Source organism: Phaethon aethereus (assembly GCF_964289735.1).
Source record: "Phaethon aethereus genome assembly, chromosome: 12".
NCBI lineage: Eukaryota > Metazoa > Chordata > Aves > Phaethontiformes > Phaethontidae > Phaethon > Phaethon aethereus.
The window spans coordinates 18,326,013-18,353,848 of record NC_138588.1 but is presented as its reverse complement, the minus strand read 5'-3'; the positions used below and the strand labels follow the sequence as shown (position 1 = coordinate 18,353,848).

Sequence of the window (27,836 nt, the reverse complement as noted above, 5' to 3'; positions counted from 1 at the left end):
CCCAACCCCCCTCGGTGACAAGCTGCTCAGCAGAGCCCGGCCCAGCCACCTCTGCACACCCAAGGCGGGAACTGCCACTCGAGGCACCCAACGCCTGGTCAGGGCCACACCTTAGTGAAGAACGTGGAGTCGGAAGGGAGCCCACAGCCCGGAGACGCCTTAGGTACATTTCATCTCCCGGCGAGGCGGGACGCGGCCCACACTGGCACAAGCCTCGGCGGCGACGCAGCCCCCGCACCCTCACCCCCTCCCTACAGCCGCACCGCCTGCCACAAGATGGCCGCCGCAGCCCCACCCACAAGCTGCTCGAGCCTATGCTGCCATTGGCTGGCTCAGAACACCTGATCCCGCGCGCCGGCTGCTCGGCTACGCTGATTGGTCAATTCCGTGAGGCAGGCTCGCGCGGCAGAGAGACGAGGAACCTGCAAATACGCTTGCCCGAGGGGTCTGTCAAGATGGCGGTCAAAGGCCAGCTGCTGACCTGGTGAGTACGTTTCTCTCTCACGCCCTAACCTAGCAGGGCGCGTCTGAGGAGCGGGGGATGTCCCCTGGAGGGTCTGAGGAGCGGGAAAGACACTCGCGCGTCTGAAGAGGGAAGGTGTCCCCTCGCTCCGCCCTGCCCCGCCGAGAAGAGAGCGCGCCTTCCAGCCCACCGCCCGGCGGGAGCCCGCATGCAGCCGCGGGGAGCAGGCGGGCCTAGGTTCCCGCGGCTGCCTGGCTCCGCCCTGTCGCTGAGGGAGGGAGGGCGGTGCGGTGCCATTTTTTGTCGTTCTCTCAGTGGCAAAAGGGAGGAGTGAGTGCGCTTTCTCTGAGGAAGTGTTAGCCTGTATGTTTATCTACCTTCAGAAATGAGGAACAATTAAGTAATATACATCCACACTATGGATTTGGGGCAGTGACGTTGTTCTTATTTTTAATATGAAAATCCCTACAGAGAAATAATCCGGCTTTTTTAAGGCTAAAGAGTCGAGTTGATTTTGATTTAGTTTATTTGTGAGGAAGACAGGAATAAATCTTTCCTCATGCCTTTGAAAATGGCCTGGAAAGATTCCTGTACGCTGGAAAGGCTATATTTAAAAAAAAAATGTTTTAAAATGCTGTTTAGAAGGTAAGGTCTGTGTAGAAGACAAAATATCTCTTTTCAGAAAAATTAAAACCAAGATTGTTGAATTTTTCTCAAAATTCCAGCAAGTTCAACACGATGTTTGGTTTTGATTAATGAACATCTGAAAGTGTGTAACTCCATTAGAATTTTTCACACCATATCTACAATTTATATCCTGTATTAATGAAATTGTTATTTTTGGACTGTGAAGAACATGTATTTTGCTATTGAAAACTGGTAGGGAATTGGACTGTGTGTACGTAACCTCTGTAAAGAGTGAATGTGGAAACTGTGTAGATAGCCCTTTTTTTTTTTAAATAAATAATTCTCTTCTTTTTTCCTCAGGGACAGGTGTGGCCTTTAATTTTTTGTGTATTGTAATGTGCTTGTTTTGTTGTTTGTGGTTCTTTTTATTATCAGGGATATTTCACCAAAAAATGGCAGTGAAGTATTTTTCTCACATGAAATTTATGAAAAACATTCGTTGGCTCCGAGCCTCTCTGAACTATGGCGTTTATCAAACAGGTATATTCTGTTATGTTATAATTTTGTGCTCTTTGTCATCATCCTGTTGATACATACCTTTACTGTTTTGGGGGAAAGCTGCGTGTTACTCAGTGTGCAAGGATTTGTTACACTGACTTGGTCCAGCAGTTGGTCTGTACTTTACCTATTGTGAAACTTCAGAAAGCAGAAAGAGTCTAGGTTGGGACCTCTGGTCTTTTGTGTCTTTTGGTGGGGGGAGGGTGGTATTTTGGGGGTTTTAGGATGGGGTATGGGTTCTTTTCTGTGGGTGGTGCTTGTTTTTTGCTTTCCCTTATGTACCAAAGAGGGATGAAGTTTCACCCACGCTCTTAACTGGTCACGGTAAGGATCATGTAACCCATGAACCAGACCTAAATCTTTAGAAATTAGTGTCTTCCTCTCTGTTCATGTCTTCTCACTTAGTAGAAGGCTGATGATAGTGTACACTGAAATCCTTTTTATTTGTGTCTTTTGTAAGTAGCCAACACTGTTTACGTAAATCCAACAGTGTCTTCGGTGTAGTGGAGATGCAACTAGTTTCTTGAGTAATGAAGAAACTGTATAGAGTGTTAGCTGAAGAATGGGAAATGAAATTATGTGAACACAGGTGGTACAGGTAGTATTGGTTGTGCAGTTTTGATGTCTTTATTTTCTTAAGTTGAGGAAGTAGAATCAACATTAGTTTCTTGTACTGAAAAGCATAGCTCATGCTGCTGGATTTCAGAAGTTGGAGGACTGTGTTTATGCTATTGGTTTTTTTTAAGAAGTCATTAAACTGGTAAGGAGGTACAAGTGCCAAGTGTTTCACAGTAGATGAACATTCACACCACAAAGAATGTGGATTTTTTTTTTAAGCCTAGAGAGTCGAGTTGATTTTGAATTAGTTTATTTGCGAGGAAGACAGATATAAATCTTTCCTCATGCCTTTCAAAATAGCGTGGAAAGGTTCCTGTACTTGGGAGACCAAGATCACTACTGTGCTCTTAAGTTGTGGAGTTCAGTATATGGAGAAATAATTTGTTGTAAAGAGGAATTGCTTTACTTCTATGAACTGACACTTAAGAACGTGCATTTGAGGGGAATACCTGTGTCTACATCACATGACTCTCTATTTCCCACATCTCTAGCTAGAGAAGGTTTTTCTGGTTCATCTCTGTGGGATCAACTTTTCTTGAACTGGCAGAGATGAGCACAGCCCTCAGCTTACTACTGGGTACACTGAATATTACTGTAGCATTCTTCCTTTAGATGATGTAGAAAAAGGGTTTCTGGAGCAGACATGACCACTCAAGAGTGTGATTGTGTTCAGCTGTGTATGGTAGAAGTGGGCTTACATCCAGCAGAGAGGCTGCAACCAGAAAAATTCAGAAATTGATGGAACTGGGTCGTGTGGCCATAGTCAAGAAGAAGCAAAATGGAGCCTGTTGGGGCAAATGTGAAGGTAAAAGCTGGAGGAAATTTGTCAACTTTTATATTGGGGGTTTCTGATAGATATTTACTGAAGTGTATGTTCTGTCACCATAGAAGCTGTGAAGGTAGGTCGCTGATAAAACGAAGGGGGAAAATTTAAGCCGTCAGCTCAAATAAAGTGTAATGCTGTAAATATGGACAGAAAAGCTCTGTCAGATTATTTCGGTTTGCACCCTGATGAAGACTGTGACAGCACTGCATACTGAAATGATCTTGATGTGCTGCCATTTTATTCAGTGCTGAATATAGCCAATTTAAGCTGCTAGAATTTCTTGATGCTCCTACATTGGCATATTTGAGTCAGCATCTTGTCGCTGTTGCAGATTAATTAAATTTGCCAGTTTGTGCCACGAGGATGGACACATTCTCATATTCAGAGAGACAGCTGTGAAGTATTATTAAGAACTGTGGATGTGATACTGCTGGGTTTGAGTAATACTTGAGATGTTTTCTACTGCTGAAATTGTATCTTAAAAATATGCTTTTTCCAAGGTCAGCAGTTAATGTTTGTTTTGTTAACCTTAAATATTTTCTCGCTTAAGAACAGGTATTTTAAATAGAGAAGGGCTAAGATGGCCTTCATATACTGGAGTTGTTTTAAGAACCAGCTTTATAATGTTAGTACTTCGTTGTCATTAGGGCAGCTATGCCCCTTGTCTTAGCCCAACATTCTTTTTAGCAACTGATTTCAGCATTGCTTAGAGTAGAAAATGAAACTCGAATCGTGCGCTCTGTTTTTAGGAACTTCTTCGTTGAAATCTGGAATTTCTATTGTTACAATTTAGTAGTTTTAACTTAGTTCTTTTACAGTGAAAGAAAGGCTTTTTCTAGTTAAGTCTTTCTCCTTTACTATCATAAATTCAACTTTCCTGGGTGTGAACTGTTCCTGAGCACCAGCCATCAGTGAATGACAAAATGTTGAGACTCTGTCTTTTCATTAGTAATGGGTGTTTCCAGAACAAAGAATTAGAGTTTCATTTTTAGCTTGTGACCTCAACACTGAGTATACAGACTAATATATAAACTATTTTGAGGAGAAAAAAAAAAGTATTATTTTTAATTAATCGTTTAAACTAGTGGCAAACCTGTTGGTACTAAGGGTTAGTCTGATTGTCCAGGTGAAGTTTCAGAATAAAAAATTTCCTATAACATAGACTAGGAATTGGAATAGTACAGTATCTCGCAGTGCATTTTAATGGATTTGAAGTTTAGGCTTGCATGACCGCCTCTACTAATTCTCACAAATACTAACATTTATGTGAAAAGTTCTTTCATTTATTACCTTTCTTTCAGAGAGGCAAAGAAAAATGTGGAGGTGTTGGCAAACTCTTCAGAAAACAGGCAGACTTGTAGCATGAAGGCTGCAGATCCAGTTGAAGTGGAAGCTAAAAGCACAGCTGATGATTACCCTTTTCCAGAACCTAGACTCCCCTATCCATTTACCTCTTGTTTGACTGAGAAGGAACAGAAAACATACTTATATCTGATGATTAAGTACTCAAAAAAACCCCACCATTTTCACCTTAATGCAGCAAGCAAAAGAGAATTATTCACATATCTGGTAAGTGTACGTATGAACATCACAGAGGCAGTCATAGAATTTTTTTTGTTACAAAGAGTTAAGGCAAATGTAGCAAAAATGTTTTTAAATTCAATTTGTCATAATTTCCTTCTAACATAGTATTATGAATGGTAATAAAGGTTTAAAGTATTCAGGATAACATTTTTAATATAAATCGAAAGTGTGTTTGGTTATTTCACTGCAAATGGGTGGTATTTTTGTGTATTTTTTATTTGGGGTTTGGGTTTTTTTGGGGTAGTAGTCTAAACAACTGATGGTAAGTGTAGATCTTTGATAGCTGATCAAACACCCATCCACCCACCCCCAAAAAACCCTGCATTTTTTAATGAGAAGGAAGTTAGGACTTGACCTTACTGTGATTTTAGCATTTGTAATGGCATGTAGCAATCTTGTACAATTAAGAAGAATAGATTTTGATGTGATCTTTGACAGCACCCTGTAATGGGAACCTTCCTCATTAGCATGTGAGGGGACCCGTACGTTAACCTTCTATGTTTGCCGTATCAGCACTTACGGGATTAGAAAGGCAGAAGTTCACACTTGCTGCTTACTCTCAGCAATGTTCTTTAAATAGTGAAAGGCTATGTCTCATGTTGTTTGGAAGGATCATTTTAGTTGAGCCCTGTATAATGTAATTAATCAGAAAGTTTTTGAGCCATTGCTTTTAGTTTCCCATTCTTCCTTGTTAATGCTGGTTCCCTGATTCCTTTATTTCCTGGGAATGTCGTTCCCAGGCACATCAGTACCTACTGCATTGTTGTTGCTTATAATGTAATTGCTTATGAAGTCAGAGCTCAGATATCTTTGTCATTCTGTCATGTAAACTTGCTCCAACAATGTCTTGTAACCTTTCTTTTTATAAACCACCAATGTGTGATCAAAAGATGCTTGCTGTTGGGGGTGTTTTGGATTTGTTTTTTTAAAGGAAATGGACCTTGCAAAACTTTTTTATTTAAGTGAAACTCTGAACATATGCAAAGACTTGCCAAATTTAGCAGCACATGGAATCTGTGCCCTCCCTCATACCATCACCTGTACTACCTCTCTGGAAATTTTGCTAGTTACATACCTAGCCTAGAGGATTCCATTCTGTCTTAAAAAACAGATTTTTATTCCTCCCTTCCAGCAAATGAAAGAAGTAGTAAACAATGAAATTGCAGAATTTATGAAATTTGCCCAAAATGCTGCAAAAAGCTGCGCACAAGATTATGATGCCATCTCTGAAGGTGCACTGCGTTATACTGAGGTAATTACCAATACTCTGTTTAATTCCTTCTCTTCTTAAATAATCATATTGGAATCGTGATTAAGATGCATAGGCACTGCTCATGGGATCTGATGTTCCCTGAACTTCTGCTGATTCCCTGTTGGGGTGAGACATGAGAAGTAGCAATTTCCCTTACGCTGTGCAGCATGGTTTGTCCTACAGTTTATTGTAGCCAATAAGATACGATAGTAGTGAGGTCAGTGAATACAACACTGTAAAAGTTTTAGTCATCAATTAGGTAAATGACATTGTTATATTTGGGAAAGGAGAAATTACATTTCAGGTGTGCATTTACATTAACAAGCTGCTCCTAAATATATACTACCAGACAGAATGTTAAGCTTTCCTCCACAGTAGCATGTTACAAAGTCGCTTTAATCAGAGGTTACTCAGGCTTTAATCATAATCATCTGCAAGTTCATGCTGTGGTAGATATCCACTTTGATGAATCTAAAACCAAACATGAATGCAACTTTCTATATCTCTCTTAGTGTAATAGCTCATTTCAGGAAAAGAATTCCAGCATACAGGTTCATTAAACTTTCCTATCAGTGGGTTGACTTGCACTTGCTTGTTTTCCACATAGTTTCTTGACTTAATTGAAATGGCCTACTTATATATGTTCGTTTAAAATTTCAATCTTTTCTAGTAAGTGCCTCATCACCTTCTTTTTCAGAATAAAAAAGAAAAATAATTCACTAGAGAGTAGATCACTTAGTTAAATTCAGAAGGTTTGGTTCTATTTCACCATAACACTTTACTGCATGCTTTTTCATGCACACGATAAACTTGTTCTCTTGTTAACAGATGATTTGGGCACACGTGAAGGGAGAAATCTTGCTTTTTTCCTAAAAATTGGTATTGGCTTTGTAACTTTGTATCTTATACTTGTGCCTATTTTTCTAGGTGATCTTGTCTCATGCCTATTTTTCTAGGTGATCTTGTCTCGTTACAAAATGTGTCTCCAAACTTGTAGTACTATTTATAGTTCAGTTGATAACCTGAGTCAAAAATGAAATGGGGGCACATACTTTGTTTTAAACAATACTTGCAGAAATAACTCATTCTGATTACTAAATAAAACCTAAATGTCTTAAATACATAATTCAGATAACAGAAAAAATTATCTTTGGATCTAGAGTTGACAGGAAAGCAAATTTCAGCACATACAAAATGTTCCTGTGTCTTTGCCTCTGTGGCTTTTACCTAGGCCTAGTGTAAATTAGGTAGTAGCACAGAAAAATACTAGTCCCTCTAAAACCCAAGGTAAATAAACTAAAAAGAAAATAATTACGTGGTTTAGCACAGTTCAAACTGTACTAAACTTTTTTTTAAACGGTTGGTCTGAGCCTGTGTGGATACATTGTTAGCCTTGCATATGAAGGGTTGAGGAGAATTTAGAATATGTTTCAGTTCTGATACCAGGGATTGTAAGATTACTATAGAGTTGTACTGGTATCTCTTAAGTTTTTTAATACTATCTCTAGTATTGAGTTGAACTCAAGTCTGTTAGCAGTAGTCTCCTAAATATACCTGTATTCTCTACAGAAAGTGTATGCAAATGCAACTTGCAGTTGCAGAAGAAACTTTTTACAATTAAATTCTTATGAAAGATACAAATGCATAAACTATTTTTTCTTTTTATGTTAGGAATTACTACGTGCTTGTATTGGACATGTGCAAAAGTATCCTGAGTTTTACACGCTCCAGGAGATCATGAGTATCATGGGAGGAAAGTTTCATACACAGTTGACTCTTAGGCTGGAAAAAAACCTTCTTGTAATGGTAGTATCTTACGTATGCGTATTGTTTTAATGTTTTTTTCAAATAAGTAGAATTACATCTGGATTGTGTTATGCAAGGAGTCAGGTTTTTTACAAGTAGTATTCAGTGCTTAGGTGTTAGGGGTTGTAAATTATAACTAAAATTGCTAATGAATATGCAAATTAAGTTATTTTGGTAGTAAGGCTGTTAACACCCTTTACTGTATGTTTGCAATAAAAAGACTACATTAATAGTAATATTTAAATTTAACAATAGCTTTATAATGCACCTGCACAAATACCTAATATTTTTCATTATAAGAAGTGCAATGTGGAGTCAGCATGATTTCAGTGAAAGCTGTTTTCTGATACTGCTTCATTTCTTCAAGGGTACGGCAAGACGTGGTAAAACAGATTTCCCTACCATGCCTGTTCAACTGCCCACGGATTATGAAACTGTTACATCCATTATAACTCCAGAAAAAAAGGCTTCTATTATGCACAATGTAAGTAACTTTTTAATTGTAATTTTTAAGGCATGTTTTGTAGAGAAGAGCAATTTGGTCCTTTTATGTGGCAGCATTAAGTTTCTTCATAATTTTTTTTCCCCCTAATCTTACACATCTTGTAGCATACTGTATCATTATTTGCTTAGTATTTCATTTATAGCAATCATACTGCCATCTTCAAAAGTTGGGTTATTACCTTTTGAACCTAGTGCCTCTTGAAAGGACTTCCTCTGTTCTCTCAATGAAACATTAGAGAGCTCCTTAAATTAGAGCACACTGTCTGTGAAATCTAGAATTGTTTATTACAGTGTTGTTCCTTTTAAACTTTGCAATTTCAAAGCTGGCCTCTGTGTTTGTGAGAGTGTGTGTATATATGTATGTGTGTGTGTATATATATAGTGTATATATGAATGCATATAGGTGTAAAGGCTTCTGATTTAAGAAAGAAGTCCTGAGGATGAGAAGAAATACTTTAGATTGTCTAGCTTTATGAAAAGTTGATGAGGTTAGCTTCCCCTGGAAATTTCTTTTGCTAAACAGCATAAACTAAACAATTTTTAGATTTCATTCCATCTTAATGGATGGAAATAATAATATTAAATAAAATATCCAATGTTTCTGTTTGTGAGAAAATCAATGAGTTTTTCATTCTGTAGAACTCATTTTTTGTGACTGTTTGTTCTAGATAATTTTTTTTTATCCACTAATTTAAGGAGTTTGTTCACATACCAAAACCAAAACTTTTAACAGGGGCACTGTGATTGCAAAGACACTTTTGCTTATGAAAGTAGCAGAGGTGACACAGGAGAATGATACATAGCTCAAGACATGTTATAGCTACAAACAGAGAGTATTTCTCATGATGTCTCAGGTGGCAGAAAAAACAACACAGCTAGATTTTTTTCTTATTTCTCTCTCATGGTCCTCAGTGCTCCTGGGCTTCCATTATCTTTTTAGTCCTTGATGTTCTCCTTCCACCTCATGCGCATTCCTAGCCTCTTCTCTTCATGGAAACCTGTACTCGTAATGTTTAGTAATTTTACTGTTTCAATTCTGAATTTGTATCCTTTATGTTTTTGTATTTGTTTCAAGATTCTTTACGTGCAGTCTGTATTCAAACAATTGTACAGTTTTAACTTCATGTTAGATGTCCTCATTGTACTATTACTCATCAGAAAATGTGTGATATATGCGTGAGTGAATCTTTCTTTTTTTTTCTTCTGCAGTGCACTCCCGTATTTCACAACCATCCAAATTCCTATTCAGCTTAGTAATTCAAATTAATAGGAGTGAACTGAAAGGTGCAAGTTAAGAAGACACATAGAATCATAGAGTTGTTTGGGTTGGAAGGGACCTTTCAAGGTCATCTAGTCCAGCCCCCCTGCAGTGAGCAGGGACATCTTCAACTAGACCAGGTTGCTCAGAGCCCCATCCAACCTGGCCTGGATTGTTTCCAGGGATGGGGTGTTTACCACCTCTCTGGGCAACTTGTGCCAGTGTTTCACCACCGTCATTGTAAAAAATTTCTTCCTTATATCTAGTGTAAATCTGCCCTCTTTTAGTTTAAAACCATTACCCCTCGTCCTGTTGCTACAGGCCCTGCTAAAAAGTCTGTCCCTGTCTTTCTTATAAGCCCCCTTTAAGTACTGGAAGGCTGCAACAAGGTCTTCCCGGAGCCTTCTCCTCTCCAGGCTGAACAACCCCAACTCTCTCTGCTGTGGGGACAAGCTGAGGGGTTCCAGCCTTCTGATCATTTCTGTGGCCTCCTCTGGACCCGCTCCATCAGGTCCCTGTCTTTCCTGTGCTGAGGGCTCCAGAGCTGGATGCAGGACTCCAGGTGGGGTCTCACCAGAGTGAGCAGAGGGGCAGAATCATCTCCCTCGACCTGCTGGCCACCTTGCTTTGTATGCAGCCCAGGAGACGGCTGGCCTTCTGGGCTGTAAGCGCACATTGTTGGCTCGTGTCCAGCTTTTCATCCACCAGTACCCCCAAGTCCTTCTTGGCCGGGCTGCTCTTGATCCCTTCATCCCCCAGTCTGTACTGATACTGGGGGTTGCCCTGACCCAGGTGCAGGACCCTGCACTTGGCCTTGTTGAACCCCGTGAGATCCACACGGGCCCATTCCTTGAGCTTGTCCAGCCTCTTCTCATGCAGCAAGGTGGATGCATAAGATTCAGTCAAAAACCTTGAGGGGAATTTTTTGGTTTTTTGATTTAGTTTTGAAGCTTGGCACTGTGGTGGTATTGGGGGGGGAGGGGGGAGCATGGTTAATCCATGTTTGTTTGCATTTGGGGTTTTTCTTATGAATTTAAATTTATGTGGGTCTTTCTTAAAAACCTTTAAAAATTTAACTTTTTTTCTGTTTAGGATATTAGTTCGGATTTAAATGCAGAAAAACTTGCTTTGAAATACTGTCCTCAAGTTGTTTTAAGTAATCACTCATTATTTACTTTACTGAATAATCGTGGACTAAACTACAAGGAACAATGGGAAATTCCAGTTTGTATTAAAATGATCCCTGTTGCAGGTATAGTATGTTTTTGTTATAAAAATTATGGTCTTGTCCATGAAGACCTTTATATACTCTCATAACCCTTTTCAAGCTGACTGAAGAACAGGAAATTAGAAAATCCAGTCAAACCAACTGGAGGAAGGTAGAAGGTAGTCTGGTTTAGTTCACATGATAATAGTTTAATTTTGTTTAGTTGTTGGTTTTTTTTTAAAAGAAAGAAGCTAAGGTTAATGACAGTCATAATTATTACCTCAGATTTTTGCCCTTCCTGAAGAAGCAGCATTTTAGAATGCAGCTGTAAGAAAATAGTTTCTCATATGTACTTTCATGTTTTTAATTTCAGGAATCAAAGTAAGTAATAAAATTTGACTTATTTAGTTTACACATTTTAAAGGGCAAAAATCAGAATTAATCGTTTTCAGTTGTCATCTAGTAAGGAGTCAGGGACCTTTGTGTTTTAGAGAAAAGTGTTTAATTTAATCAACTTTATTGTAAAAAATGAACTTTAAAAATCCATTGCTATAGTTTGTCCTCTGTTCTCAGCAGGAAAGCTGATAGCAAGGTCATTCCATGGTTTTCTACACCTTGTTCCACCTTGTTGCTGAGAATAGTAACAACCTCTAGAGGTATCACCATTAACATTGAATTTGGACATACAACAATTTTCCACTTGAGGAAGAAATATTTTTTAAAAATCAATTAAATGTCCTTTGCTTTTTCAAAACTGTAGGCTCTGTTCCTTAGAAGGAAAACAACTGCATGAAGCTGTTAAAATTATCAAGTGAACTGATTTCAATAAGCTAAAAAAGATAAATTCTGAAGTTTTATGAAAAAAACAAAGAGCAAATGTTTCTTGGAATTAAAAGGACTGACAAATAGAATAATGAATAAATAATTAATGTCCGTGGAGATCACTTTTCCCATTTGCAACAAAAAATGTTTTGAATAAACTGATTAATTCATCCGAGTGCTATACTTTAGTTGTCAAGCACTCCATCGGTAATATGAATATAGATGTTCTTTCTTGTTACCCCTTTTTTTATTTTGTAAATGCACTGATAATTCTGCGATTATTTATAATGGTTGTTGTCTTGAAATGTCCATGTTGTGTGCATTTCACACAAATTCGTATAGCAGACTTCTGGATAGCAGTAAAGGTGTCAAATATCAGCAGATCTTACTAATTTTGCACTTTCATGCATGAAATTAAATTACTTCATCTGTAAAGATATGCCTGACTCCATTATAGTTTTTAAACTTAACTTTTAGATCCGATTTTTAACACTTAAAAGGCATTCAGAATATATTAACAATATATACTGTTTCTTGAAGGGTTTTTCCTCTCCTTTCTTTTCTACCTTCCCTGTAACCCACCTTTTGCATTAGTGATATTTTTTTCATCCACAGTTTATTTTGTGTTTTTTTGGTTTTGTTGTTTTGTTTTTTTGGGTTTTTTTTTTTAATAAAACAGTGATAGTATGTTCACCACATGCTGTTGTTTTCTGTATAATATTGGGCAGGATATCACTGTTATTTTTTAATGTATCTATGAATGACTTGTGTAAGTGTGCTAAGGTGTAAACAAAAGAGTAGGGTAGCAGAGCCTAGACATAGCTACTGACTAGAAGAAGTATAAACTGCAGTCATCACTTTTGGGCAATAAGGCTTAAAAAAATAAAAAAAAAAAGAGGTTCATCAAAGGAAGAGAAAGGATCCTTTTAGAAAACTAAATACATTTAATGATATAATGCAGTATAAAGAGCGATGAATCCTAAATTCTTATTTTACAAATTCTCTATTTAGAACTGCATTTAAAATATGATCAACTGTTACTGGTGTGTATTACTGCTGCAGGATCCTAATAATTCACGCTATATCTGGACATAGTTTTATTTTCTGTCATTAATGAATGAGAGGATGTTTTTTTCATTTCTTCTACTGTGAATGTGGAATACCTTTGACTGTAGTTGGAAGTTGAAAGATTTATTATTTAAATTATACAACAATCTTTTTTTCTTTACATTTAGTATGTACTCAATCCCTTTCCATTCTTGAAAAGGTAGCAAACCAGCTAAAGTGGTTTATGTTGATTCACCTCTGCTGAGAAAGGAAATGACAGTACGAGAGAGGAACCAAATCTTCCATGAAATTCCAATGGACTTCCTAGCAACTAAAACATCTTACGTTTCAATTTCTGATGTATTGATGGACAAACCAGCTGAGGACAATCTGCTTCAGTGGGATGTATGTAGCTTCACCTCTTCTTAAAAACAAACAAACAAAACCAAAAACTTCTGTTATAATTCCTAAGTTACTTGTTCTGTGTTAATGAAGGAAAATTTAAGTTTCCCTTTGGTTATTTTTCTACTGCTGAGTTACAGACTTTATGTTCCAAAATGTCTGTCTAGTTCCTTTAAATGCTTCTATTACATCGGCTTCTCAGCTTTAATGTTTACTTCATTAAAATGTATTTTGATCAGTTTATTTAAGTGGGAGAAGTTTTATGAAGTTTATTCCTCTTTTGAAAGGCCTTTCAACTCTTAGGACTTAAGATATTTCACGTTAAACAGAGGAATTTTTTTTTTTTTTCTCGATTACTGCCCCTCTCTCCCAACAGTCAAAATATGGATAGTAGAACATTTTTCATGTTTTCAATTTGACAGTGTCTCATTTGTGATTAACACATTCTATTTCTTGGTTTGTTTGATTATTTTTTTAATATTAAATATCTTTAATATTATTTTTTCTTCCCTGCGTTAAGATGTCTTCTGATAGCTACCAGTACAGGAAGATTCCTCTTCCAGATGACACAGGGATGGACTTTGATGATGATGTTACAGAACTGGAAACTTTTGGAGCAACTGTCAAGCTCTCAAGAACTTCTAAAATGGAAAGTACTTTTCCTACAGTTAGTAACACTGCTAAAGTTTTATCACATGGCCTAAAAATGGGGAAAAAAAATACGTCCAGCATAAACAGTGAAGGGAAAAACACCATTCCTGAGCAAGGAGTTTCAGTATGTGCCAGCATGCAGCTTCCATCATTAGGTGGCATTCTGTGCTTCAGCCCTGAAGAAAATTCATCTCATAAAAGCTTTAATTCAGAGGAGGTAAGACTGAACAAAGCACAGCATGTCATGACCAAAGAAGTATCGGACAGTGAAACAAAATTACATACTCTGTCTAATGCTGCTAGTTACAAGAAAGAATCTGATTCTGCACCAAAAAATGAGATTTACACTTCTTTATGCAGTAGTGACACGGATGAAGAGCGTTTGGTAATTGATACAGAACGTAAAAACACTGATTGTTGCAAAACAACTGTAGCAAACACTGTTTCTCATACCTCATTGGAGACTGCCAAATCACCTTCCCCCACCCAGATTCCATTAGCAAGCATGACTGATTGCTCAGATGTCGTGGATCAGGGAAAAAACGCCTCCAGAAAGCCTACAAGAAAGTTGTCCAAGGAATTTGATCCTGTCGGACAGATTTTGAAAATGCAAACTGAACTTCTCAAGTCACCTTCACAAAAAACTCATGAGCACCCAGTGGTGAGCTGTGATAATTCTAATGCTACGCCAGCCCATGTGCCTCAATCTCCAAAACCATTGGTGACCTCTAGCACAGAAACTGTGCCAGTCCCTGCCTCAAATCCCAACAGCTCATCTAGAAGTACCTGGACTTGGCTTTTTCAGGGAGTGCCAAAGAGTAAGTAATTGTATAAGGAGTAAAATTTCAAAGTTTCAGGAAGATTTAACTGAAAAACATTTTACAGTCCTTCATCTGAAGAATGTCCTGATAGTACCTCCGTTACATTTATTTAGAGATGTGACTTCGTTTTGTTTTTTTTTTTTTTTTAAAAAGATACCTTTTCTGTGGAGAATTACTGTCTTGCATGCATAAGGGAGCATCTTGGGAGCTGCTTGTCTGCAGAGGTCAAAGTGAAATATTGTTTAGGGAAACAAAAAGTTGCTATATACAACATTTTTAAGCAAGGAAAAGAAATCATTTGGTAGTGAAATGAGTTACTTTTCCTCAGAAATTTAAATATTTGAGTATTCTGGTGGGCAAAAATAGTTTCTTGTCAATCAAAAATGGAATTTACATTTTCTGTAGAAGAAAAATTTCATCAAATTATGCAATTAAAACTTGAAAGAAAACTTGAAATTCGAATGTCTTAAGTTCTGAGCCTCGTAGTTCAGATGCTCTTTCTTAGTTCTTAGCAATCTATTTCAGAACACTAATGAGGACTGCAATTCACATGTCCAAGTTTTCAGGCTTTTAGCTGGAAATAGAACCTATGCTACACCCAGACCTCAACCAAGAACCAGAAGTCTTGAAGATCATAAGGGCCATGATCTGAAGTTGGAGTTTATTCTTGTTTATTTTAAATGTTTTGTTAAAATATCTCTAAGGGATGCAGGGAAGTTTGTTAACTTACATCAGAGCTGCCCTTGGAGATATAATAAATGTTTCTTTTGAATATGCTAATATTGAAATTGAAGTTGAAGCAAATTCAATTTGGAACAGAGGCTTATGCTACCATCCAAACCTGAGGCTTGAGTTATTTCAGTAACTGATAAATGGATGGCAGCTTTCAGGAGGCATACATTGTAAATAGAATTCTTGTCTCCTTTGTGCTGAGTGACTTGTGGCTTATAAACCAGCCTTTGAACTCCATTTGTACAAGAATGGAGTTTCACAACTCTATATAAGAAATCTAATGATTAGGGTAAAATATGTGGGAATATTTAAAAATACACTATTTAAAAGTTATAGCAGCTGTTTTCCAAATTTAATTTTTTTAATACATAGGTGACTTCTTGTGCCTAATGAGATGGTTTTTATCCCAAAATCTTTGGAAACAAAACAGATTCTATTAAAAAAAATTGTTTTTAAATCTACTGCAAGAAAATAAAAGCTAATTAGCTTCATGGTGAAGAGTGTGCAAGCTTGTAGTTTTCTGTTCTATTTTCTATAGGAAAGCTGCCAAATGAACTTCAGATGCTTGAAGAAGACCCTTCAGAGTATAAAGCACCTCAGGATGGCAACCTTGTGTATAAGCTGTTCAGTTTGAATGATCTGTTGTTACTTGTGCGTTGCAGTGTACAAAAAGTGAAGTCATTGCCACGATACCATAAAAAGAAGAAAGCCCAAAAGGTACAGATTTTGCTCTTATCTTTTTTGGTTTGTGTTTTTTTAAACAGTTGTGCTCAGCTGGCATCTCTGGGATTCCCAGTCCTTCATAGCATTTGTGTTTTCACTCAGACAATTAGTACATTTAATTGTAATTCTATGGTGTGTCTTTTTTAAGTAAATATTTACTGTAGGAATTGAGGGAAGAATGACTTGTGATTTCTTTTAAACCTACTTGATTAGAAGAAAAGCAAGTGTGATTCCGCATTTCTTACTACAACTGCATTACAGTAATATGCATGGATAATTATATTCATATAAACTAATGTCAGTTTGAACTATTCTTAAAAGTTAATGCAGTAATTAGGTTTTTGGCCCAAGGCTTTGAGAATGTTCATGATCATAAATACTTTCAAGCAGGATTCAGCCTTGTTATTATGCCTAGTTAAACAGAGAAATAGGAGATAGAATGAACAATAGAGGACACATTTAAAGATAAAAAGAGATCCTATTCATTCTACTTGAAAAGACACTGGTATACATCTTAGCAAATAGTTTGTCTTAAGGAATAAAATGCTTTAAATGCAAATGTAATTCCTTGTAACATCAGAAGAAGGAAAGCTTATTCTGGAATCCTCAGTAGTTTATTATTTTGTCAATAGTCCTCTGAATCATCTGACAAATTTGACATGGTATCTCTCTCCCCAGACTACTGGAATTACAGTAGGCAGGCATTTTGTGAGGTGTTTATGTTTTGTTGATATGGAAATAGATCTTTGTAACTCTGATTACTTGCAGAGGTTCTGTGCTCAAAATCTAATTTTGAAGAAATACCATCTCTTTGCTATTGATCCACAACTTACAAGTGTCTGTGAATAGCTGCTTAGTTTGTTAATCACAAATTGAGCACCGTTATTTTTTACGGTTCCGTATATTTTCTTATATTTTTCTCTGTGAAGCGTTAACACGCAAAGGTTAGCCTCTGGTCTCAAATGAGAGTCCAAGCATTAGGTTCCAATTTCAAATGAGATTCTAACAAGGGGAATACATGTCAGGATTCCACTAATAACAAACAAATCAGAAATATAATGTATGTATTCTTAAGCTCCTGCAGAGGGCAGTAGAGCACAGAAGTGTGAACTTCATGTTGATTTAGTCGCATGGAAAAATTACTTAGAGGCAAAATTTCCTTATCTGTGAAAGCTTGCCTAGGCTTGCTGTTTTTTCGTCCATTTCACCTTCCCCACTATAGAGTCTCTGTAGTCCAACGTTTGTACTATGGGTTTCACAGAATGTGAGCCATCACACAAAAAATCTGTGAAATGTCTTTGTTTCTTGAGCTGTAGTGGAAGACGATGATTATTATCCACTACAAAATGTAGTTCAATTGTGGATGTTTTTTGGACAGTGAGTGCTGATTTTTATTGTATCTTCACTTTTACAGCTTATTCCAATATTCCTGTTGCCAAAATTAGAATACCAAGCCTACTACGGTGTCGAAGCTCTTACGGAAAGTGAAGTATGTCAGTTGTGGACAGAGAGTATGCTGCATTCTGAATGCTTATTTTATATTGGTACGTTCGTGTGCTGATTTTTGCTTAAGAAAAATGTATGTCTGAATATTCATAGGCTAACAGAAGAGAAAAGTACTTACTAAAGGTATATTCCATATGTCCTTATTTTAACTTTTTAATTTTGGTTTTCACTTTTATCTTAAATAAACACTCTGTCTAAAATTTCTGTTGGGTGGAGAATAAGGGTATTTCAACTTTGGTTTTAGATTAATACCATCCAGTAATGTTTGTTTTCAAGAACTGCATTTATTTGCCTTTCAAAGACAGATGTGTCTGTAAGTGTGAATTATAAGGGTGAATTTAGTTCTCTGAAGTTAGTAATCTCCATGACTTAAAGTATCTGGCGGGAGCGGGAGGTGCAGCGTTTGGTTATTTTTTAAATGAGTCATATACAACATGAATTATTTTATCACAGGAGTGGTAAAAATATTTCTTGATGAAATCTGAGTTATAAATATATCTTACCATTTTTTGAAATTATTTTAAATGAATTTGTTATTACATACCAAAATAGAAGACGAACAGAGGATCAGGTATGTGACTCAGAGGACACAGATTCCTTGGCCTTTGATCTTGCAGTATGGGAAAAGGTCAAATGTTACTTATTTTTCTTTGGAAACAGGCAATAATGTTCATATTTCTACACTGATAACACGGACAGATAAGATATAAGAGAATGAGGAAAAAAAGCAAGATAGTGCTAAACCAAGTTCTGCTGTTCAGAAATAAAAGAAATTACATGCTTTGAAAACAGTGTACGTGTGTCTCATATCTAAGGTGCTGGGAATAATTGTCTGGTTTTGCAGAAATTAAATTCCTAACAGGAAGAAGAAAAATACATAGCATAAGTTCATTGAAAACTTCTTTCCATAGCTATGGTATTCCTCAGGAGTTCTGAGCACTGGATGATTTTACTTAAACACGCACATTTTCCGGGTTTTCCGTTGGCCATGTATAATTGATCCATGAAATACAATTTCCTAATATGTGATATGACTTGAAACATCCCTGTCAAAGGGTTGGTCTTGGTACTCCTTGTCCTGTATCATGCAGCAGATGGAAACAGGAGATAATGTAATAGAATCTATGAATGTGAAGTAACATACGTTACTTCAGGAAACGACAAGTCTCGTGTAGAAGAGGTGAAAACTGTAATTCAGAGCACAGAAAATAAAAAGACAGTAAAGCAGGGATAAAAAGCATGGAGATGTAGGCAGAAAGGTATCTGACTTGTAAAGGCTGTTTATCCAAAATCACATGAACCAAGCACTCCATGAATGCAGCGTTACAAGGAAAGTTTCACTAATGAATGTCCTGTAGAAAATGCTGTATTCATGTTTGTACCATGACATTTTAAACATCAGGGAGGTGTATGTCTATTAGGATACATATGTTCTGTAGAGAAATGAAAATTATGCATATAAACAATGTGCCCAGATTATTTTAATAACCCTTTTAATATATGGAGAGCTCTCTGATACCAACTGTCTTCTAATTAAAAAGATTTTAAAAGGAAAAATCTGCAACAAAGTGGTTAGTCAAAAAGCGTTTTAGAATATATTTGGCACTTTCTACGGAGCGATGGCAGTCCTGTTTGTGCCGTGAATGAATGTTCTGCAGCGGGGACTGCCTCGCCTTCCTGTTGTAGAAAAAATTCTCTCTTTTTTTAGTAGTTGTTACAGCAGCAGTTGTGGCCTGTGATTGCCTAACCTTCCCACTTGTGCACTGAATTACACTTTTGCTTTTGGTGGCTCACATCAGAATACTATTTTAGAAATGCTGTGTTCTCTCTTTCCTATTTTTTACATACAAACTTTGCATCCTATCATAGAATTATAAGATTTATGTGAAATCTAATATACTTGAGGTAATTGTTTTGCTGATTGCATCTATCTTTGCTGTCCATATTTAGTGAAAACTATGTTTCTAATTTTAAATTCTAAAACAATATTTGCTGTGTTTTTTCTCTTCTCAAAAAAAAAAAAACCCTCACAAGAGATAATTACACATACAGTTCTCCATTTCTAATTATATCTTAATGTACAGTACTGAAGCATTTATCTTTTTTTTAGCAACAGTGTACTGAATTGCACTGAAATTTAGCCCTCTGTAGAAAACAGTATTAACATTTTTGTTAACATTTCCAGAGTCACAAGCAGTGTGAGGAAATAGTGAAACTATAGAGAGAGGGCTAATCTGCTTACAAAGTACACAAACTGAAAGAATGCACGTTATCTAATCTCACATCAGTTACAGGATATGTAACATACGGCTTGTGTGCAGAAGTTTGCAGGCAGCTCGTCCAGCCAACACCCCTTTTTATAGAGGCTCTCAAGAGTGTAGGAGAAAGGAGGATGCGTGCTGCAGGAGTTGTTCTGGCATAAACAGGCATTCCTTTCTGATACAGAGGTTCCTCAGTGTCTCCCTTGTAGATACCTGCTAGCTGTGAAACAGGCATGGAGCCCGAGGCTGGCAGCCTTCACTGGCCTGGCCTCCAGCATGCTCTCTCTGTTCATGTACTTGGGAGAAAAAGTCGTTGGGATTGAGAAACACCAGTCACTCCAGTGATGTTTGTCAGCTCTTGGATGTGCTTCTTCCAGCAGCAAACCCTGGGGTCCACAGGGGTTCTCCTTTTGTGTGCTCTGAGGAAGCACAGGCTTACTGCGGGTTGTCACTGTCCTACACAGTAAATTAGTACTCCCAGCATGTGGGGCAGGCTCCCACCCACCACTGTTTTAAAAAAAAAAAAAAAAAGTCTGCTACAAATACAGAGTTGGACTCTGAGCATGTCACCCACTTTTGATACAGAGAGAATATGTGATTTATTCAGGTAGGCAAATTGGGGACTGCAGATTTTTGGTGCTGCCATGTGGTTTCTAATATAGGTAGGTAAAAAGACATACATGGAAGTAAATGATCCATTTTATGAACAAGCATCTACCACAGCTTTTAATAGGAAACTGTTATCCTACTTACGGACTCTCTCTGCTCTTTCTGAGAAATATTGTCTGGTGGCTGTTAAATGCTACCTTTCAGTTTGTATTTCTGAGGAGCTGTGAAAAATACAGTGTTGCAAGTGTCCTAATTTAGTTCCATGGCTCTTTGCAACAGAAAGCTGCTTCCTTAAGCTGCAGGGGCATTCCTCTAAGAGTGATAATATCCCTGTATAATGGACAACGAAAAATGGGTGAATATCTCATTCTTTTTCATTAATCTGATACCTGACGTTAAGACTGCTGCTATCGTGTTTGGTGTAAGCAGAGAGACAAATTTGACTTCTCAGATCATGCTATAATTTGAATTAAGTGAAATATGTCCTATAATAAAGGAATTTTTGAATTGACCATAGTAGAGCCATAGACTTGCTACTCTTTTTAAATTTACCTGACAGTATGAATGTGAAAGTATGGAACAACTGTTTGAAAACTGCGATCTTACCATTACTAACATGGTACCTACAACTTGAATTCTTTTTCAGACAGTTCTGAGACTATATAGATCTTAAGTGAAGCCTCTAAAATTTATGTCTTGAGCATGTAGCAGACCTCAGCATTTAAAGTGCTTAGCAGTTCTTGGATCTTGAAAAAACTTAACTCACTGTTTCAACAATCTTTTGTATTGCCAAATAAGTATGGGTGGAAAGTTCTTTGGACCTTGGTCTGTGCCCCATAATTGCCCGGCGTTGTTCTTCAGTGTTGTATTGCTCTGTGTGGCTGAGGGAGCAATCTCATAGCTCAGCGCAGTGACTCAGCAGTGCTGCCACCTCAGGAGATGAGAAAGAAAACAAGTGTAACTATGGCCTCCTGCAGAAATTGCAAGGTGTGATATTAAGTTAAATTTTTTATTTGTTATGTTCTCAAAGAAGGTAGTTATTGTTTGCACAAAAGCGGAGATATTATCATCAAACAAACTTAAGAGTGCAGTTCTCTGCTTGCTAGTAGAGTACCTTGCTTGGTTGTTGATTTAAGTCCCCTTGCTACTCAGATAGGAAATCCTGCATCTGCAAAGGGAATAATCTCTGTGACATGTTTCCCAAATAAGATACTTGTACTTGATATAAACAGTAAATAAAGTTGTGATAAGCTTTGATGATTAATAGGAACATTTTACCCCGGCCATTATTCACTTATTTGCATTAAGTGCCTAAGCGAAACTTACTGCAAAAAGAATAGTTTACCTTCACTCGAATAGAATAATACTGGCCTTTTAATAAAGATTATTTTAAAAATGGGTTGGAAAGAAGTACTTTCTGTGTGGGTAACTTACTGAATGTCAAGTGTTTTCAATCAGTCACTTCTCAAATATAAGATAGAGTAATATAAATTAGGTATGAGTAGTTCATAGATAGGTTGGTTTGGTTTTTTTTCCCCAGCTATGCTGTCCGTGAGTTTAGAAATGGAGAAGTTTCTGAATTGAGGAGAGGCTGATAAGGAATGGATAACACAAACAGATTGTTTTGTTTGGGTTTTTTTAAATAATGACTTTGAGTTTCTTTTCCTCTAGTCAGCAATACAGAATATTAAACCTAGCTGCTTAGACTTGCACAAAATACTGATATCAACAGAAGTAACAAATGTACAGTGTTTAAAAAAAATTAATTGCCCTGGTGCATTTTTTTTAAATTGTGTAATAAGAGCAAGAAAGAACTCTCATTTTAACATCACATAACAAATTGCTAGTAATGTTTAGCTTGGAATGTGAAAGGCCTTGGTTTAGCAGTTTTAACTGTACAATTGAAGCATTTACGTTTCCTACAAGAGCAGATTTGTAGTAGGGCAGTAAATTCCACTGAGTTGGTTGTATCTTGTTATGCTGCCTTCTCATACTCATTGTGGGAGCTGGAATAGAACAGATTTCTGGGAAAACCTCAACATGAGAGAGAACTTGAAGGTAAGGCACGGTCACCACATCCGTGTACAAGCTATGCTAATGATCTTTATTGTTTATCAAGTGAAAACATGGGCTTAACTGTTCTTGTCAGCCTTTATTTTAAAAATGTGATGAGGAGAGCTTTGAATTGTTGCTCCTAGCTATGCCAAAGAAAAATAATCCTTAACAATTTGCCGTGAACAAGGTCTGAATTGTAAATTGTCATTGGGGGGGGGGTTGTCAAGAGATGAAAGTACAGAATCCCCAGAAAATCAGATAACACAATTGTTCATATAACATATCAGAATAAAAAAACAAGTATATTAAACTCAGCAGTAAATTTGTCATAGATAAACTTTCATGATCTGTCCAGTGAGGAAGCATAATGATAAGGATCAAAAAAACTTGAGAATATACAAACTAACTGATGAGATTAAGGCCATGGCAAAATGAGGTTTTATATCCCAGACATCACCCAAGATGTGAGATTTGCTGGAATCATGGGCATCTCCCTGATTTAGAAAGACAGCCAAAATACAGATGTCTGTACTTGAAGCAGCTATACATTTTACTTTCCGTTATTGTGCAACATTGATAAATACTTTTTGCTGTCCTACACTGTAAAAGAGCGGGTTTTTTTTTTGTTCCTTTTAAAATGCATTAGGTCTGCAAGTTATGCTTTTGCATGTTTTCTCCTTTAGTGTATTAATTGAATTAATATTTTTCAGGACATATTGATGCTTTTACATCAAAGCTTATTATGCTAGAAAAGATTTTTCCAGAAGTTTTAAGAGAAAAACTTGGATTGATTAAGTGAGTATTTTTAGTAGGTTTTTTACCAATGAATATGAAATGCTAACAAGCCTTGCAAGTTTCTACTTCTGTAATTATTTTTCTTTCTTTTTTGCAGGCCTGCAAATTCATTAAACATACTTCATCACATTTTGAAGAAAGTGTCTGAGTAAGTGCTTCATTCTTCTTCATTGTGTTTATTTGCAACAGTACCTAGGTCATCCTATTTCTTCTGTAGAAAGCTTATCTACTTCTTAATTTTTATTTCTTCAGATCATGCAATATTTTACACATTCTTTTATGTCTATCATAGTGTAATGCAGTACAGTGTAAAAATGCTCCTAGGGTTACAGGCTGTGTATAAATGATGCAAAAGAGTAAGAACTTACTTTTTATGAACGACTTATTCAAGAGAGGAGACTGGACACTCCTGAGCTGATTTCACAGGAGATGAAATTGCAGGTTGCAGGTCACAGTATCAGTTTATTTGATTTGCATGATGCTCTCGTCTTTGCCGTACATGTTAAGGATCGGTGTTGGTTTCTGCAGTCTGCTGTGCTCTGCGATGATTAGTAATGTCTCGCCTGCGAGACTTGTTTTTAGAACACTGACCTTGAGCTTAATGTGGTATCTGAGCTCTGTACTAAAGCCGTTACTGTATTTTGGCTCCTATCTTGTGGAGACGATTAGCAATTATACTTCTGTCTCTGAAAGGCTTTTTATGGAGGAAGTGCAGAATGGTACCTTTGCTACCCTCTATCATAACGTTTTCTCCTTCATCACAATAACTTTTCAGTATTTTGAACACCCTTGGGTAGTTAAAATACTTCTATTGCTACTTCTGGGGAACACTGTTTCGGTTTTGTCTAAGGTTAGCAAGCAGTTTAAGAATGTCATCCAGAGATCTGTCCCAAGGCTGGATAGTTAGGAATGGCAGGGTGTGTGGAACAGCATGGGCAAATGCCTAGGGCGGTGGGCACCTCCCGTGTTTTGGAACTTTACACCCGAACAAGTGCAGAATCCTGATAAACTAGCAGAATATTTGGAAGAAGTATGCTGTCAGCCTGGCAGCTCCAAGGAGACACAAATAGCTGCTCAGGGACAAGCTAGCAATCACTGAGTGCTGAGCAATTGCTGTATTGGGCATCACTTGTTCTGGTACATTCCTTTGTCAGTATCATTATTGTTGTTATCGTTGTTTCCTTCTCTCTTTCTGTCCCATTAAACTGTTTTTATCTAAACCCATGAGTTTTTTTCCCAATTCTCTCCCCTGTCCCACTGAGGGGGGGAGGAGTGAGTGAGTGGCTGCGTGATGCTTGGTTGCCAGCTGGGGCTAAACCATGACAGTCCTTTTTTGGCTGAGTTGTAATATTTTGTGTGTAGGCTGACATTTAAAATTTGGATGTCTGGTTTTTGTTAGTCTTTTTGCTTAATCTGTAGAAATAATACCGTTTGTGTTGCCTTCTGCATAGCTTGACTTACAACAGCATATCTCTTTCTCTGTACAACATTGCAACCTTTCTCCTGCTCCTTCCTTTCCTTTATTTATTTAGCTACTTCAAGGCTTTCAGTCTGCAAGTGTCTTAATTTTTTTTTTTTTGTGAAGCAGGTTTGTTGCTCTGTGTGTGAAGCCTTTTAATTTGAATCACAGAAGAGTTTTCCCGTACTTCGTAATTTTTGTAGCTTCATGATTTGTGGCTAAGATCTTTGATATGGGCCATCAGTTGACATTTATCTTCCTGAAAACCTGTTTAATCCTGCCTGTATTTAAACCATATCTGTTCTTTGTATCTGTGTCCATATATACATTATGCTTTGTAAGGCGCTCGTTAAAGAATTACAGTTTGCCAAATATGGATGTTTTTCAGTGTATGCTTAAATGTTTTGTTGAATATGATGACAAATTAGTACACTATGAATACACGGATTAGTATGTATTTATCAATTACTGTTTTGTCCATAGCCTTTTTACAAAACAGGAACTGATAGCTAAAGATGTTTTGCTTTTGTATTAAGAACTTAGTAGCTATCCTGATCAAATGAAACAAATCAAAAACATTTAAATAATATTCTTCATTTTGAACTTTATGTTTTCAGTTTGCAGGAGGGCTCTTATTTATTGACTCATGCTGCAGGAGATTCATCAGTTGCAATCTACAAGAGTTCTGTTGACAAGACAATGAGAGCATCCTATAACTTGCATAAAGCTCATTGTGATCTGCCTACTGTACCTGCCACTCTTTCAGTGCCCTGGGTGCCGCTAGATCCCAGCCTCCCTTTGCCCTATCACGTGAATCATGGAAGAGTGCCATGTACCTTTCCACCTGCTCCTCAGGAAGCCCTGTGGAAACAGAAGGTCAGTATCACACTTGATGGAAACGCAGATTAGCAATTTTGAAATAATCTATTTCGGTCCCTTGGATATATAGCTGGTATATTTATCTGTCATCTTTGGGGGTCAGAGAGACCCTTTAGAGTTCTGGATCCACTACCAAGAATAGGAATGCCTTTTTCCTGAAAAATTCATCTCACCTAACTTTAAACATTACAGTATGGAAAAACAACATTTAAGCTGGTTGTGCTGTTAACAGAGGGAAATGGAATATTTTGTAACATGCATCTCCACACTAGGATGGTCCTCTTAAATAGATTGGAGGACTTATGCTGTAGAGTTGTCGCTTTCTCTCTAATGACAGTAGGAGTAAAGATGATTGGCACAACTGTAGACACGTAAAATCAGGTAAGAGAACTCTTATTGCAGTTCTCTGTGAAACATTCAGTGGTTGGGTTTTTTAAATACACTCCCCACACACACATACAGTTTGATTGCAAAATTCTTTCAAAACGAAGTTTTGCATCTTTAATGTGAGCTAGTAATAATTTTGGATGGCAAAAAGATTGTAGCATTTGGCTTAATTAAAAGCTTTGTAATTTATAGGTCTGCAGTACAGCTGAAACAGATACAATATTTGTATCTGTTATAAGGATTTTCTAATTTTGCCTCTTTGGTGCTTTTTGTTGATGTACTTTTTTCTGCAAACAATTTCAGGAAGGACCATTCAACCTGGTTTCCTGTTTTTTTCAGTTCCGCCTTCATCTCCATTTGTCCCTTTGTCTTTCCCCCGATCTCAAAATCTTGAAGTTGTTGGGCTATTTCATCAGAAACTGACATGTCTTAGGATATTAAATTCTAACTAGCTTAGTGAAAATAAGTAGCCAGGTAGAGTAGAGGGATCCAAATTAGAGCTTCCTCTGGGGGGACAGCAATGAGCACTCAACTGTAATGTTTGATACCTGAAATCTCATGCAGACAAGAGAGGTTGTAAGCAAACTGGCCACACAAACAAAAAATTGTCAGAGCTTTTACATTAGTAGGTGTGGGGTAATCATATGGCAAGACAGAAAATCAAACGTCGTTGCTCTATTGAAAGTGTAAGTACTTTTCCTCAGTCCTCTGGTTGCCCTGAACTCCTTCACCTTTGAGGAAACTTTCATTGCAATTCAGGTGGCTTCCCTGACATACAGAAATTTAAATTCTCATTGGTATGCTGTTCCCTATACAGTGAAACATTCATAACAGTATATATGCAGTACTGTTTCTAAAATAAGAGTAATATGTTATTTTGTATAGAGGTGTATATATACTTTGTCTAGAGGCATGGGAGTACCTTAATTTCAGAAAACCTAATTTCTATGTCTCAGATAATAAATACAAAATTGTGTGGATGGCTTACTCCTTTTTAATTTCTTCAGAGTGCGGTTAAATCTAAAGAAATAAAATGGTTTAGATGTTTCAATGTGATCTTCCTTCCAGACATCATTAGGATAAATAAAAATTAATATAGCTAAAAGTCACTAGCATCTTTTTTTTTTGTTGCTGCTGTTTTTAAAACAGAATACAATTTATTATGGGAAGAAGAATTAATTGTCTGCATCCAAAGAAACTTTTGATAGAAATTTTGTGGAAACTTTTTAGGAATCCAATCTGCTTTGTCATTTATGTGGGTGAATAAGTGATGCATATCATGCTTTGGAAATTCCCAAAGATCCGACTCTCAGCTCTAATGTCGTGAAGAGGTAGTACGACACTTTAAAAGTAAGAAAATTTTCAAACGTTATTTTCCTTCAGCATAGATTTACTCATTTGTGTAAAAGCTACAGGCTAACTATACCTATCTTAGTGGATTGTGGGATGCTTTTTAGGCCCAGTTATATGTTTTAGCCACATCCTGACTTCATATGAGAGCAAAATGGAGTTGTGCATCAGTTCCAATTAGTACGTTTTGGGTTCTACCAGAAGGAAGCCCAGTCACATGGGCAAGAAAGAGGCAGGAGTGGTCAGATCCCACTGGTGACAGGAAGACCAGATGTGCCTGTCACACAGTCCAGATGTGGCCTCTGAGTATTCTGGCTTGAATGACGAGTAGAATGCAGTTCTCTGAAGGTAGTTGTGTGTGTGTGTGTGTGCGCGCGCTCAATACAGATTTAAGATTATTAATTCGAGTTTTGGTTTTTTTTATTCTTTCCCCATATGTGTCTAGATGCCTGGGGCAAAAGGACAATCGGACACACCCTATGAGGGAAAGCCAGTAGCTATGGAAACAAAAGGCAGTTCAGCTAAGCCTGTTAGAAATGAAGGTGTGGCTACAAAGAAGCCGAAGAAGAATTACTGCAAACAAAGAATGATGAAAAAGTGGAAAATGAAGTACAACAAAATGCAACTGAAGTAG

General features: G+C 37.2%; 1 protein-coding gene across 1 annotated transcript; it reads left to right on the top strand.

Moving 5' to 3' along the window:
- Positions 1-443: 443 nt before the first annotated feature.
- ICE2 (interactor of little elongation complex ELL subunit 2) lies at positions 444-27,836 on the top strand (the record flags this gene model as incomplete). The annotated part of the gene is made up of 15 exons (XM_082005135.1): positions 444-484; positions 1,526-1,630; positions 4,394-4,661; positions 5,809-5,928; positions 7,600-7,734; positions 8,102-8,218; positions 10,589-10,748; positions 12,793-12,977; positions 13,495-14,443; positions 15,717-15,895; positions 17,316-17,445; positions 23,043-23,127; positions 23,225-23,275; positions 25,204-25,462; positions 27,648-27,836. Exons 1-15 carry the CDS (start codon positions 456-458, stop codon positions 27,834-27,836), a joined length of 2,961 nt encoding a protein of 986 aa, XP_081861261.1. The 5' UTR covers positions 444-455.